General features: G+C 47.1%; 2 protein-coding genes across 3 annotated transcripts in view; both read left to right on the top strand.

Moving 5' to 3' along the window:
- The window catches only part of CATSPERE (catsper channel auxiliary subunit epsilon), a 168,768-nt gene extending 167,793 nt beyond the window's left edge, over positions 1 to 975 (top strand). The window contains exon 23 of the mRNA XM_045796212.2: positions 538 to 975. Coding sequence (XP_045652168.2) covers positions 538 to 691 — 154 coding nt within the window. The 3' untranslated portion in view covers positions 692 to 975. The remainder of the gene's footprint in view (positions 1 to 537) is intronic.
- An 8,449-nt stretch (positions 976 to 9,424) lies between these two features.
- The window catches only part of DESI2 (desumoylating isopeptidase 2), a 51,021-nt gene continuing 46,150 nt past the window's right edge, over positions 9,425 to 14,295 (top strand). For both annotated transcript variants that reach the window (XM_045796223.2, XM_045796232.2), the window contains exon 1: positions 9,425 to 9,721. In XM_045796223.2, the coding sequence (XP_045652179.1) occupies positions 9,680 to 9,721 (42 nt within the window). In that variant the 5' untranslated portion in view covers positions 9,425 to 9,679. The remainder of the gene's footprint in view (positions 9,722 to 14,295) is intronic.

The following is a 14,295-nucleotide window of genomic DNA, read 5'->3' as shown; positions in this document are numbered from 1 at the left end:
TTAACAAAAGCTGTCTCCACCAATCAATCCTCATCTCTACCACTCTGCCTACCACCTGAGCTCTGATCATACTGATCGAGTTTTAGCTCCAGAATGTCTGAGGTGATCTTAAGGTTTTCCCATGCCTCCACAACTTTGCATAGGCATCCCCCTTAGCCTAAAACTCTATGCTCACCTGTTTCTTCCTCTACTTCCAGGTATTTTTATCTAGCAAACCCGTTCTAAGGCTCCAGGTCCTACTCCTATCGGCTAACTCCGCTACTCAGTTCAAAGGTCCCCTCCACTGGAAGGCCTTCTTTGATGTCTGGCCCCCATGAATTTTATATTTCTTTCTCTCATTCTATTGATCACACTGTCTATTCTCCTCCCTAGTCAACCTCTAACACGAACAGGCAAACATCTTGAGGGTAGATATCTTATAAATCTTTGTTTTCTGTCAGTGGCCTAGGAACTAGCCATTCAAACATTGTTTGACTAAGCAAATTAACAACCAAAATGAATGATGACTTCTAATGACTTTTTTTTTTCTTATTTCAGTCCAAGTGGCTACCTGGTTGCCGCCTTCCTCTTTGTCCTGATGCTACTGTTCTTCAGTATTCTAGTTTTGAGCTATTTCCATTATATGAGGATTTATAAACAGTATCTTTATGAACCAATTAACAGATATGATAGAAAACAAAAGAATAATTAGGAAAATTGAAAGTTTGTTTAGTATGTATATATATATAGAGAGAGAGAGAGAGTATATATATATACTTATATTACAAGTGTGTGTGACCAAGAAATACTAAGGTTAAGCATATAGTACGTATCAACAAATTCAAGCTCTAAAAATGTTCTTAAATGACCCCAAGACAAATATTCTTATACCTATTGTGTGTTATAAAATTAATTTTAAGGTGTTTGCCCTTACCTTAAGGTGTTCTATATATTCTTATATGGCTTTCTTAAAAATTAAAATAAAAGAAAACTAAATTTGCCTATTAAAATCAATCCTAAGAATGAAAGTAAATTTTTTGAAAGTGTGTAAATATGTCAAATATTTTTTTAGCATGGGGGAGGGGCAGCGGGAGAGGGAGAAGGAGGAAGCAGACTCCTCGCTGAGCGCGGAACCTAGCTGAGCATGGAGCTAACTCAGGGCGAAATCTCACGACCTGATAGTACCCTGAGCCGAAATTAAGAGTTGGACACTTAACCAACCGAGCCACCTAGGCGCCCCCCCAAATATTATTTTGCATGAAACTTTTCATATGAAACCTTATATGGCTGTAGTTAATTTATGTATAAGAGGCTTAATGTATCCTAAATAATCTGTCCTAAATGTATTTCAGAAGTTTTTCTAGTGGTAGATTCACACATGAAATGTACAACTTATTATATTGAAAATGAGAAGCTGATGCTCTAAGCTTTAATTTAAAATTTTAAAATATGATTTTCATGTTCAACATAAGCTTCTTAATTTATCCAAATGTTACCACAGCTTTCAAACAATTAGTGTTTGTAACAGTCAGAGTTCAACTAGAGAAGCACAACTTGTGGGAGGGGTGTGTGTGTGTGGGTGTGGGTGTGTGTGTAAAGAGAGTTATTTAAAAGAACTGGCTTACGTGATTGTGCAGGCCAGCTAAACAAGTCTGAAATCTATAGCACAGACATCAAGACTAGAAGATCACAAAAATAGAAGAGCAAGATGGAAGTCCATGGACACAGATCAAAGCTGTTGTCCATAATTAGAATGTCTTATTTTACTAAAATCAAGAACAAGACAGGGATACCTGCTATTCATCACGTTTTGAGAGTTCAGACATTACAAGAAGAAAATAAAATGAAATGACCTTATAAATACTGGGGGAAAGGAGATAAAAATCCTCTCTTTCAATAAAAAGATAATATGTCTAAGAAACCCAAAATTAGTAACAGGAATTACTAGATTAAGATAACCTGATGGCTCAATATGAGAGAAATAGTTAAAAATTAATACCTTTTCTAGGTGTCTGCCTTCCACTCAGGTCATGATCCCAGGGTGCTGGGATTGAGTCCCACATCAGGCTCCCTGCTCAGTGGGGAGCCTGCTTCTCCCTCTGCCTCTGCCCCTCCCTTGCTTGTGCTGTCTCTTAAATAAATAAATAAATAAATAAATAAATAAATAAATAAATAAATAAATAAATAAAATACCTATTCTCTATAATGTTATATAACAGCAATAGAAAAAATAAAAAGTAATGTATTCATTGTAATGACACATTATATAGAATTAAATTTAATATAAAAGGTATATGACACACGTGAAAAAAACCTTTAAAATCTTTATTGAAAGAGATGAGACAAAATCTGATAAAAATATTTTTTAAAAAAAAGCAAAACTACCCAATAGAAATGAGAGCAAAGAATATAGTCATTTTACAGAGGAGGATACCCAAATAGCCAATAAACATATTTAAAACAACTATTTTTTTAGTATTTACCACGTTCCACGAATTGTTCTCATAATTTACCTAACCTTCTTCAACAACACCGTGAGATGGAAGTATTATTGTCCCAATATAGAGATGAGGAAACTGGTACAAAAAGGGTAAATAATTTTTGTAAGGTCACACAGCTGAGAAGAGATGGAGCTGGAATTCACACTCAGGCGCCCTGGCTCCAAAGCGGGGGCTTATCCACCGAGGGTGCTCAAGCTCACCAGAGGTCAGGGTGATGCAAACCTAAGTTACCGTGAGGCTTGCACTCCTCACCTGAGGCCACGAGCTCGGAAGGGCAATACTCTTGGGGAGGAACAAGGGTCAGGGATGGGAAGAAAATTCTCTTTAAAAATATTTATTTATTTATTTGAGAGAGAGAGAGAGAGAGAGAGAAATGCAAGTTAGGGGCAGAGGGGGAGGGAGAGGGAGAGAGAACGAATCTGAAGCAGACGCTGCGTTGAGCGTGGAGCCCAGTGTGGGGCTGATTCCACCACCCTGAGATCGTGACCTGAGCCCAAACCAAGAGTCAGATGCTCAACCGACTGAGCCACCCAGGTGCTCCAGGAGGGAAATTCTCTTGTACTGCAGAAGGAAAAGTGAATTATTCCATCGTTTTTGGAAAGCAATCCAGGAAAATCTATTAAAAATATACGTGCTCTTGGACCCAGAAATTCCACTCCTAAGAATCTATTTATGGGATGAGATGGGATGGGGAGGACCTATATATATAGGAGATATATATATATATAATGCTGTATCATTGGTGGCCATGACAAAACTCTACCAAAAAAAAAAATGCTGGCTAGTTGAATAAATGATCGTACATTGAGCACACCGATCCATCTGTACTAGTTGATTTAAAAGATTTTCCACAAGGTTCTGTTACATGAGAATAGCAGGCTGCACAGAAGTAGTTATAGTATGATCTTATCATATAAACGAAAGAAAAGCTCTGTGTATGAGAGCGTGAAGAAGTGTATGGAAAGATACACATCATTTTGTTAACATTGTGTGCGGGCGAGCATGTGTGTCACCGTGGGAGGGGGAGTGGGGATATACCGAGAGATGTAGAGGGGAAGTTATGAACCAAACCCTTACAACTGTGAGGAGGGAAACATAAGAGGAACAGCATGTGAAACTTGCTCCCAATTGTAGAACCGGGTGTCTGCACCCAGACAAACGTAATTCCAGGTGCTATTTGCTTTCTTGCTATTGTTTCCTGCCACATTGAACCTATACTATTTTTTGAAAGATTTTATTTATTTGAGAGAGAGACAGACAGAGACAGAGCGCACACACGAGGGGGGGAGGGGCAGAGGGAGAAGCAGACTCCCTGCTGAGCAGGGAGCCCAACTTGGGACTCAATCCCAGGACCCCGGGATCATGATTTGAGCTGAAGACAGACGCTTCACTGACTGAGCCACCCCGGCACCCAAACTTATACTATTTTTACTCATAAAAAAATACAACTCTTTTCATTGTGAACAAAAGAATGGGAAATGAAGAAGTGCGGACAGCAAGTGAGGACAACCCTTTCAGGGAGTTCCTTTCTGTGGCAGGGAGCAAAGAAATGGAGGCCAACCGGAGGCAGAGCTGAGGCTGGGAAGATGTTATTAAATATTGGTAGGAAAAATCCAGTAGCTGGGGAGAATTGATGATCCAGGAGAGGAAGGGGGTACCCGCTCAGCCCAAATCTTTGAGTAGGCAAGACGGCTGAGATCCAGTGCTGAAACTTAGAACGGAGCATCTCCCTCGCTGTTGCAGGAGGTTAGCCAGAGCTCCAGGGTTCCGATGTAGGGAGGGTGGCAGGAAGATGAGTGGTTTGTGGCAGCCTTGAGAATGCTCCTTGCACACCTCCTGCCGCAAGAGTGCAATTGACCCAGGGCACTGGCAGCTGGCACCCATCAACACATTTGCACCGCCATACACGCACCCCCATGCTGCTCCCCTCCGGTGACTGAGTGCAGTGGGGTTACTTAGGCAGACTGCATCCTAGGGAGACCAGGACTCCTGCTGGCCTGCCTCAAGGACTCCTGAAGGCTTTCCCAAACCTTTGTGTATTGCATGGCTGTTGCATGGCGATGTGGGACACTTCCATCCAATCTCTTGTCTCTCACTCTTTTTCTCTCTCTCCCCCACTCTAATGATTTCCCCAACCTTCCACAACTTCCTATTTCCTTTCATTCGAGTACTTCCTCTAATAAAATCACTGCATATTTAATCCCATGTTGGTGACTGTTCCTCAGAGGACCTGGAGTAATGCAGTGGGGACGTGAGTGGTCTGAGAAAATGGGCAGTCAGAGGGCATTTGAGACTGATCCAGCACCCAGCAGGCAGAGACAGCACGGTCCCGGAGAGTATGAGGGGCCCCAGTAGTTTCTGGCTCGAGCTGGTGGTTCGGTTGCTAAAGTTTTCATTGGTGGTGACCTGGGGAAATGTCCCAGTGGAGGGCAGTGCTAGCAGGTGCAATAAATGGAGCAAGCGTTTGAAAAACATGGGCTGACAAAGACAGCAAAGTCTGCGGGTTACTGCTCAGTTATGTATCTTTTTAAGATTTATTTGAGAGAGAGCAAGCACATGCTTGCTGCAGTGTTCCTTCTTTGTCACTTTCCCACTCTGGATCCCTCTGAAAGAAGCAGCCACCCCGGTGATGAGTGACCCATGTGGTGCCCAACCAAACCACCTGCTTCAGCTATGTGAGCAAGCTTGGAAGTGGAGCCTCCAGCCCCGGTCAAGCCTTCAGATGACTGAAACTCCCGGAGAGACCCTGAGCCAGCAAAATTCACCTAAACAGGAATCTGATGCTCTCAGACTCCTGACCTAGAAACTGGCAGATGTTTTGCTGGAAGCTGCTACGTTTTGGGGTAATTTGGTACACAACAGTAAGTCAGGCACAGCTGAACTCAGTTCCTCTCTACCACGCATCTCGCATGGCAAGAAACCGAAAATTTATTTTCCTCTAGAATGCTCTGGAAACTTACGTCTCCTTCCAGGTTGCCTAAGGAATCGTTTGTGGGAGATCATATCAAGGCTCCTAGCAGTTTCAAATCTGCCTTTCTGGCTGCGGAGGCTGGCACTCTGGTCGGTTTCTCTGGTACCATGTGCCAGAGGGACACTGGCAGGCAGGAGGAGGAAGGGCTTCCTGTCCCCACCTTTCCTGTCTGTGTGACTTAGCCATGTTTATTCACCCCAGCAAGGCAGCGGGCTTCGGTAGCACTGTTGCATTTCTGACTCAGATTTCGAAAAACCTTCCAGGACCAGCATCCTCATGCCCCTTTAGAGACACTAAAGACAGCTCAAGTAGTCTCTCCTCCAAGCTTTAAAACTCTTTAAATTTCAACCTCTTTGCTCCCCAAGGCCTACGGATGACAGCTGCCCTTCCAACACCTCAGTGCTCTCTTTTTTGTCTTTTTAGGCCTCCAATACCCAATTAACATTTATATTACATTTTATAGGACATGTTCCTTATATTAAATTTTGTGTTAATATTTATATTACATTTCCTTTGTTTTTATTAAATTTTCTATTTCTATTGTCTTTAATATTACTGGAGTAACTCCTGACAACTACTCCAAAAAAGTCTCCCTATTATGCTCTACTACTGCTTGTCTCCTTCAATTTAAGGCTAAATTAATGAGCATATACATTTTTTTATGTCTTCCACTGGTCTGTAAGCTTCATGAGGGTAGCAGTCTTGTCTGTTTCATCACAATGTACGAGTGATACACAGGGGCTGACACGTAAAAGGTGTTCCTTTAATACTTGCTCAATGGATGAATAATGGATAATTTCAGTTATTGGTGGATCAATCCCTAAATTACACGAACAATACAAGTCATTCCACCATCAGACGGTGAATTCTCTTTCGTGTCTGATGAATTTGAAATAATCAGGGGACATCCTGTGTGATAGGTAGAATAATAGCTCTCCAGAGATGTCCTCATAGAATTCTCCAGAACCTGCAAATATATTACCTTATGTAGGAAAAAAGACTTTGCAGATGTGATTAATTAAGAATCTTGAGATGACATTATCCTGCGTTATTCAGGTGGGCCGATGTAATCACAAGGGTGGTCCTAAGTGAAGGGGGGGCAGGAGAGTCAGAGAAGATATGATAATGGAAAGAAAGGTCAGGGCAATGTGGCCATGACCAAGGAAGGAGAGCAGCCTCTAGAAGCTGAGAAAGGAAGCAGATTCTCCCCCTAGAGCCTCCAGGAGGAACACGGTCCTTGATTTTAGCCCAGAGAGAACCATTTTGGACTTCTAACTCCTAGGACTCTAAGATAAGAAACTTGTGTTACGTCATTTTAAACCACTAAGTTGGTGCTTATTTGTAAAGCGGAATAGGAAACTCACACCTCTTGTGGAGAAGTCCTACAGGCTGCAGGTTACATTGGCCTAGTGCTCCGGAGAGACACGGGGGATGGAGATGGGGGCATCGGTCTCTTCAGCATGTGTGTGACAGCGACAGCTGAGAGCAGATGACATCACAACGGACAAAGCAAGTGTGCAGGGTGGGAGGTGAAGTGAACCAGCCATGTGAGCCGCCAGTAGTGCAGCCAAGACTAAGTGAAGTCTTGTGGGTAGTGCCTTTCCCCCACACCTGTAGTCTGTTCAACACCGTTAGGTGGAGAGGAAGGCCACAGTGGGAAAGGGAGGGGAAGCAAGGGCTGGCCAAAAAATTAACTTTAGAAATTGGTCCACAGCATGTCTGAGGACAAATAACAATTATGCACACAGCACCTACCGTCACTCGACACTGGCAAGCGAATCCTATTTCCCTAGCATATTTGTTTCTCCCTATTCTACACCCCCCTCTCTCTCCAAATTCCCTATATCCCTCACCTTGCCTCTCCAGCTTTCCAGTGATCATCTTGCCTCTTATTCGTTCAGAAAAAAGCAAATCAGGAGAGAACATCTTCATTCCCCCACCCCCAAATTTCTAACCCGCCTCCATTTGTCTTCTAAATCTTCTGTGCCACCACTGTGACCTGCACCTGCCTTATCTGCTGTCGCTAGGGACGAAGCATCCCCCGGACTAAAGGCCAGCCCTGTCACTTGTGCTCTAGATCACTTCCTCTTCTTACCTTCCCCTGAGAAATCTCCCCCCTCCTCCATCAATTTCTCTCTCTTTACATACAACTCTACCTCGGCATCTCTCGTCTTTCCAATGTCCTCCACTGACCACACAGCCCTCTGCCACTATTATCCCAAGTTGTCTATGGTCTCCATTTCTTCACCTTACATTCACTCCTCACATTATTCCAGATGTCCCTTGGATCCCACTCCTCCCAAGACTCCTTATTGCTGAATCTTGTGGCTCCTGCGTTGCAGGTCATTCTGCCTCTGTGGTTCCTTTTCCTCCTCTATTTGACCTCTAAATGAAGGATCCTAGAGCTTTGCCTTTGGCCCCTTTCTTTCTTTAGCTACAAATTCTCTCCTAAGTCATCCAATCAGTCCCAAGGCTTGAGAGTCTATTTATAATGGCCACAACTTCAGTTTATCGGATGCCTACCTGATATCATGGATGCCTAAAAGCCTTTATTTTTTTAAAAGATTTTATTTATTCAATCGACAGAGAGACCGCCAGCGAGAGAGGGAACACAAGCAGGGGGAGTGGGAGAGGAAGAAGCAGGCTCCTAGCGCAGAAGCCTGATGTGGGGCTGGATCCCAGAACGCCAGGATAACGCCCTGAGCCGAAGGCAGACGCTTAACGATTGAGCCACCCAGGCGCCCCCTAAAAGACATTTCTAATTGAACATGGCCAAACCATAATTCTTGATTTCCCTCCTCCCAACTGTTCTTCCCAAGTCTCACATCTTATTAAATGGCACTACTACCCAAAGAATCTAAGTCAAAAATCTAGAAATTACCATTGAATGCTTTTTCCCTAACAAACACAACACTCAACTCATTAGTAACTCCCTGTAGGCTCCACTTTCAAAATATTACAAACAGAATTTTCTCAGTGTTCCCCACTACTCGCAATAACCAAGCCACCTTCTGGCACGCACTGTGTAAGAGCTTCCTAATTGCCTGAATGTTAGCTTTGATATCCCTTTTGATGGGATATTTGTCCAAACGGATCTTTGCCATTCAAATCTCAATTTAAACCAAACGTCGTCACCAAGACCTTCCAGCTGCGGCTAATCTAAGATTGCTGTCAATCACTTCATCCTATTTTGATTCTCTGCAAAGCACATATCACCCATATTTGTCCTTCCTCCTCTCGTTGACGGTGTTCCCCAGGACCTGCAACACTGTGGGGCATATGGCAGGCACACGACAAATATGTGCCCTAAGGTTATGCTAATCTGTGAGTACTGCACTGTCTTCTCATGTCGGCAAGATAGTTTCATAAAATGTAAGATTTCATATTGAGTGTGTCCCTCCCCCCACAGCAACCTGCCTTCCTCTATTTCCCCACCGCTCCACGTGCAAAACAAGAAAGGAAAGAAAAAAGAAAAGGCAAGGAGGGTTTGGACAACAGGGTGGTCACTACGGCCTTTTGACATATTCCGCTGGCTTCAAAGGGCTCAATGCGACAGAAACTAACAGTAGCAGTACCGACGAAGAAGGGTTGAAGGTAGAGGACTTCACCTGCCGCCAAGGGCGGACTGCAGAAGACCGGCGCGGATCCCAAGCACTGCATGCTGGGAGCTGTAGTCTCCCGGGAAGGCCTGGAGCTGCAAGGAGCGGGACCCCCGCGGCATGCTGGGAGCCGTAGTCGTGGAGACTGGGCCTCAGCGCTTCGAGCGGGGAGCCGGGGAGTCCTCACTGCATGCCGGGAACTGTAGTCTTTCTGGGACCCCGCTCCTCCAGCGTGGAGAGGCGCCATTTTAGGTCCCGAGGTGCGGCCGCGCGGAGCCAGAGCGCAGGCGGGCTCAGCCCCCGCGCCGGGCCGGCCCCGCCCCCGGGGCGCCTGGCGCCCGCCCCCCTCCCCGCTCAGGCCCCGCCTTTCCCCACGTGTCCGCTGCCGAGGGGAGGCGCCTGAGCCGGAGCGGGCCCGCCAGCGGTCCGGCCCCGTCGGCGCAGAGGGTCCTGTCGGCGGCGCCCGGGAGCGGCCCGGCTGCCCGATGCTCCCGCGCCGGCTGCCGCGGGCCGGGCTGTGCGCGTAGTGCCCGGCTCTGGCCCCCTGAAGTGCCCGCGGGGGTGGGAGCGGCCTCGGCCCCGCGGAGACGGAGCGGCTGGAGGACGAGGCGGCGGCCGCGGGGAGGAGGATGGGGGCTAACCAGTTAGTGGTGCTCAACGTGTACGACATGGTGAGTGCGACCCTGGCCGGCATTCTCCGGCCGCTCGGCGCGGGGCTCGGACCCCGGCCCCTACACTTCCTGCCTCGCGTCTCCGCCTCCAGCTTAGTTCTCGGGGTGGGGGAGGGGAGCGGGAGGCTGTTCCACTCCTCGCTCACGTCGGCGGACGGGCAGTGCTGCCCGGTCCGCCCGAGGGCTCTGGCCGGGGCTCGGGGCGGCTGGAGCCTCGGCGGTGCCCCCTGCGCGGCCCGGAGCCCGCGTCGGGCCCGACACCTCGGCGGCCGAGCGGCGTCCTTTGGGCGAAGCTTCCGTCGCGGGTCCGACCGCCCACTCGTGCCCCCCGGACTTCGGGCCGCTTCGTCCCCGAGCGCCCGCTCTCCCAGCTCTGCCGCCTCTCCCAGCCGCACACCTCTTTCTGCCCGAGTCTTCAGAAACTCCCCAGCCCTTCCAAGTCCCGAAAGTCATCGCTGTCGGTGCGTGTGCTAGACTCTCGTGCAAGGGGAACCAGAGCTAGTACCCCTTTGCCTCCAAGGCAACCTCCTTACCGTGAGCGAGGCTCCAGCTGAGCCCGCCCAGCTGGATTCTGTGCAGATCCTGGTGGGGCCCCTCTGCTAGCCTCAGAAGACCACTTTCCAGGTGATGCAACAGGTATCTGACGTGACCACAGCAGAGGGAAGGGGAGAACTTGGTTATGAGGTCATCTAACTTCGGAGGACTGCAGGCACACGGAACCGAGTCCAAGGATTGGTTTGCCACGTGATTGCCATTGAAGTCCGGGGTACGGGATTGCCGATGCAGTTCAGATGCGTGCCGGGGGTGGTCTGCCTTCGGCTGACGCGTTTTTGTTTTGTGAAAGAGTTACCTCTGCCTTCGATGCTTGAAATCTCTTGTAGGTGGACTGGCAGATGAAGAAGTCCTCCTCATTATTTTTGTTGGCTTAAAGATGCAGAAGAGCTGAAATGCTGGATGTCAGGAGTCAGGGTTCTCACTCGCAGATCTAAACTTTTTATTCCCTGGCTTTGACAATACATTTCTAAATTTACAGTGTAACCTCTTGGGTAGAAAGGAACTCAGGTGCCCTAATCTGGGAATTATGTCAGGATGGGATAGAGACTGCCCCGGGCTTGAGGCGAGGTCTCAGTTGAGTTAGGTTCGGGTTTGGAGGTGGATGGAGGTGGATTAACGTACTGAAGAAAGTGAAACATGGAGAAAAAATTAAAGAGTAGAACTGGAGGGCCTAGAAAAGCAAGGCACTTGGTAATAAGGTCTTTGGCCTGTGTCACTGGTTAGAAATCATTCTCTAGATGTCAGCTTTTTATGGTACTGGATGCCTTTATTGTTAGACTTTTTATTACCTTTTTACTGTTTCATTGATCTGCATTTGGTTTCTTGTTTATTCATGAAGACTATTACAAAACATCCACAGCATATGTCCTGCTTTTGAACGCACAGCCTGCTTTTCCTTCTGGATTATTAAACACCTTTATAAATTAGGGTTATGCCTTGGCCAGAGGGTCGTAGACTAAAAGAAATCTGAAAGCAGTGGTAGAGAGACGTCGGCTTTTTTAATAAAACTGCCAATGCATCCTTTGGCATATAATGGGCTTCCTTACACTTTAGGTAATCTATGAATCACAAAAATCATTGCTAATTGTGGTAGTTGTAGGAAAAGCTAGAGGTGGTATTTAAACCAGTATATTTCAAAGGGAGGAGTATTCTGAAAGATGTTAAAAATACTAACTTGTTTAATAAAGATCTTATTCCTTACATCACTTTTGTAAAGTAGGTACTTAGAGTGGAGGCAGGTAGAGAAAGGGATAAATTAAACCTGCCCAGATAAGTAAAAATAGGATCTAGAATTTCTAGACTGAAGTCTGATTCATTATCTCCTCTACTGAGTAATTCCTGTGTTTATTTCTTATGAATTGCTTTTGCCTAGCAATAGGGGGAGAAGGAGCATATGAATGTCTATCAGAATGGTAAATAGTTGAATTATTAGACTTCTAACAAATTTGCCCTTGCATGTTCTTTTGAGGGCTTTCAGGCAATGGCTGTTCCATGTCACTAATTCAGCAACCTGCAGTTACTTCCCTGTGACCTTGTGAAGGCACAAAAACGAATGAATTCTCCTTCCTCTTTGAGGAATTTAGAATATCATAGGCGAGGTACAGCAGTAGTAACGATTCAGGACAAAGTAGTGTGCTTTTGGTGATGGAATGGCAGAAGAGGATGTAAAGGAGGAGACCACATGCGGTTGTAGGATCGGGGATTGCCGAGAGGTATAGGGACCTCTGTAAGCAGAGAACAGTCAGCGGGAGCCGTGTGGCAGGAGGAGAGCGCAGGTCGGACCGGGAAAGATCGGTTGGACCAGTATAGCTGGGGTAGCATGCATGAAAACGGAAAGGTCGATAAGAACTTTATTAGTTTGGGGCTAGGACAAGGGCTGGGGGGTGGGGAGCTGGTCTCTGAACCAGGGGGACCATCTAAAGTTTTCATGGTAGGCAGCAGGGCGATCAGAGTACGTTTTGAATTAAGAGCAGTGTGTTCAGGTGCAAGATCGTATCTCTTACGCCTGTTTCTCAAGTTGGGTTGGTTTTGAAACAGTTCTGCTTGATGTCAAGGGTGAATCTCTTTTACCTTTGGTAGCACTGCTTTTGCGTCATAGGTACCTTTGATGGGGATCGCTGTTGTCTCTACAGGCCTCGTCTAGCAGTCTGTCCGGTCCAGGCTTCGCAGACATCGTAATCAACCTTTGGTTTGCACTTACAGTCACTGTTTATAGGGACCGCTTGCCATGTGTCCTCGTGCCTCTCTGTCTGGGAGACTGTCACCTGCTCCAGCGCGGACTGCGTTTTTCCTGTTCCCTAGATGGGGAGTTGCTGATACCTCTGTTCTTCCGTAACCGCCACACGTCAGAGAGAAATTGTATCGGGTCACCTGTATTAACTTCTTCTCATGGAGGGGTAGGGTAATCCTTAAAAGGTTGCTTGATCTTACAAAGTGCTGCTAAATTACTGCTTGCTGCTTTCTCCATGATGATGGTCCTCTTTGTACTTGGGCGTAATCTACCACCCATAAACATGCCCTGGGTTATTTCCGGGTCCTGGAATGAGGTTATTCAGATACTCCTAGTTCACTGGCAGACGTTGTAAAGCAGGTGATTCAGTTGGGTTTCGGGTGCTGGGACGGTCTCTGGTGTAGGCGCTCTCGCACAAGGACTTCGTTTGCCAGAGACCCAGAGTTTGTGCCGTTTCAGATCCTCTCGTGTACTAATGAATTTTTGTAAAATACAAATATGCAGTAAAATGATAATATTTGTAGACTCATTCAGTAAGCAGCTTTCTTCCTATTTTCAAACAGTATCTGTTCATCTTCAGAGCCTTAATAGAAAAAACCACTAAGACTCTTCGAATAGGGAAGTTTGGGTCCATACTCCTTTTGACCATCCCGCTTCCGTCCGACTCCCCTAAGAGCATGTGAGGGCACACGTGCGAGAGGGCCTGACGTCGCACACATCTGTACATCTAATTCAGACTTTTTACATGAGTTCCAGATGCATCTAAATATCCTCTACACCTAAATCAGCAGGCCCAGGGACAGGCTCTTTCCCTTCCCTTCTCTCCCCAGCTCAGACTTGCCCTTTACTCCCCCAGACAAGACACTCCCCACCCCCACTCTTGTGTCATAATTTTTGTCTTGATAACCTTCTGCTTAGTTTCCCAAGCCAGAATGCTGGGAGTAAAACTATCGATTCTTCTTTATTACAAGGCCTTCTTTATTATCAGAGTCCAATCACCAGGCCCCTGTCTCTTGTAGTTTGGTTGATTCCGTCTGAAAGTAATAGCTTGACCCTCCGTAGCTTAAGCTGGAAGGGTACTTATTTTGAGTTTGGAGATAAACGATCCCTGGGTTAGGTCAGCAGTCAGCGGGGGGGGGGGGGGGGGGGGGATGGGGTGTCATCAGGGACCGAGACCGTCTTTCCACGCTGCTTTCTGTCCCCACCTTGTTGGCTGTTCCCGCCCTTTTGGCTTTTGTTCGGGTTTGTCCCCTCCTAGTTGCAAAATGACCCTCCCGGCACCAAGCAGAATCGTCCTTCAGCAGGGCGTGAAGGGAGACAGAGGCGAGTCCGGCCTTTTTCTCCTTTTCAAGAAGGGGCTTTGCCGGAGCCCCCCTCCCCTCCCGAGGAGTGGCTGGGGCTGGGCTCACCTGTGGCTGGAGAGCGCCTAGCGCCCGAGCAGCGAGCTGGGGCCAGGAAGGCCGGGAGTTGGAAATGGCAGTAGCTGGGAGCCCGTGACGTCTGTCACATACCTTACCGTCTGGGCATTCCTTAAATTGGGTACCTCGTGCTCATTTCCGCTGTTGCTTCTCGAGTTCGGGCCCTCATTATCTCTGTTTGTCTAATAGCCTTCCCTTGGGCTCAGTCTCTGGCCTTACTGCGTTCTGATCCATCTCCCTTTCTGCTACCAAAGTGATATCCTGACATGTGAATGACGTGCCGTTCCTCGGCCTCACCGTCACCTGCTAAAGCCCTTTATGTTGGGACCCCTACGTGACTATTGGAGGCCCCCCTCCTCCCGGTCCCCCAC

This window comes from Ursus americanus, chromosome 2 (genome assembly GCF_024610735.1).
Source record: "Ursus americanus isolate L20-20 chromosome 2, mUrsAme1.1.p, whole genome shotgun sequence".
NCBI classification, from domain to species: Eukaryota; Metazoa; Chordata; class Mammalia; order Carnivora; family Ursidae; genus Ursus; species Ursus americanus.
This window is presented reverse-complemented; position numbering and strand designations above follow the sequence as displayed.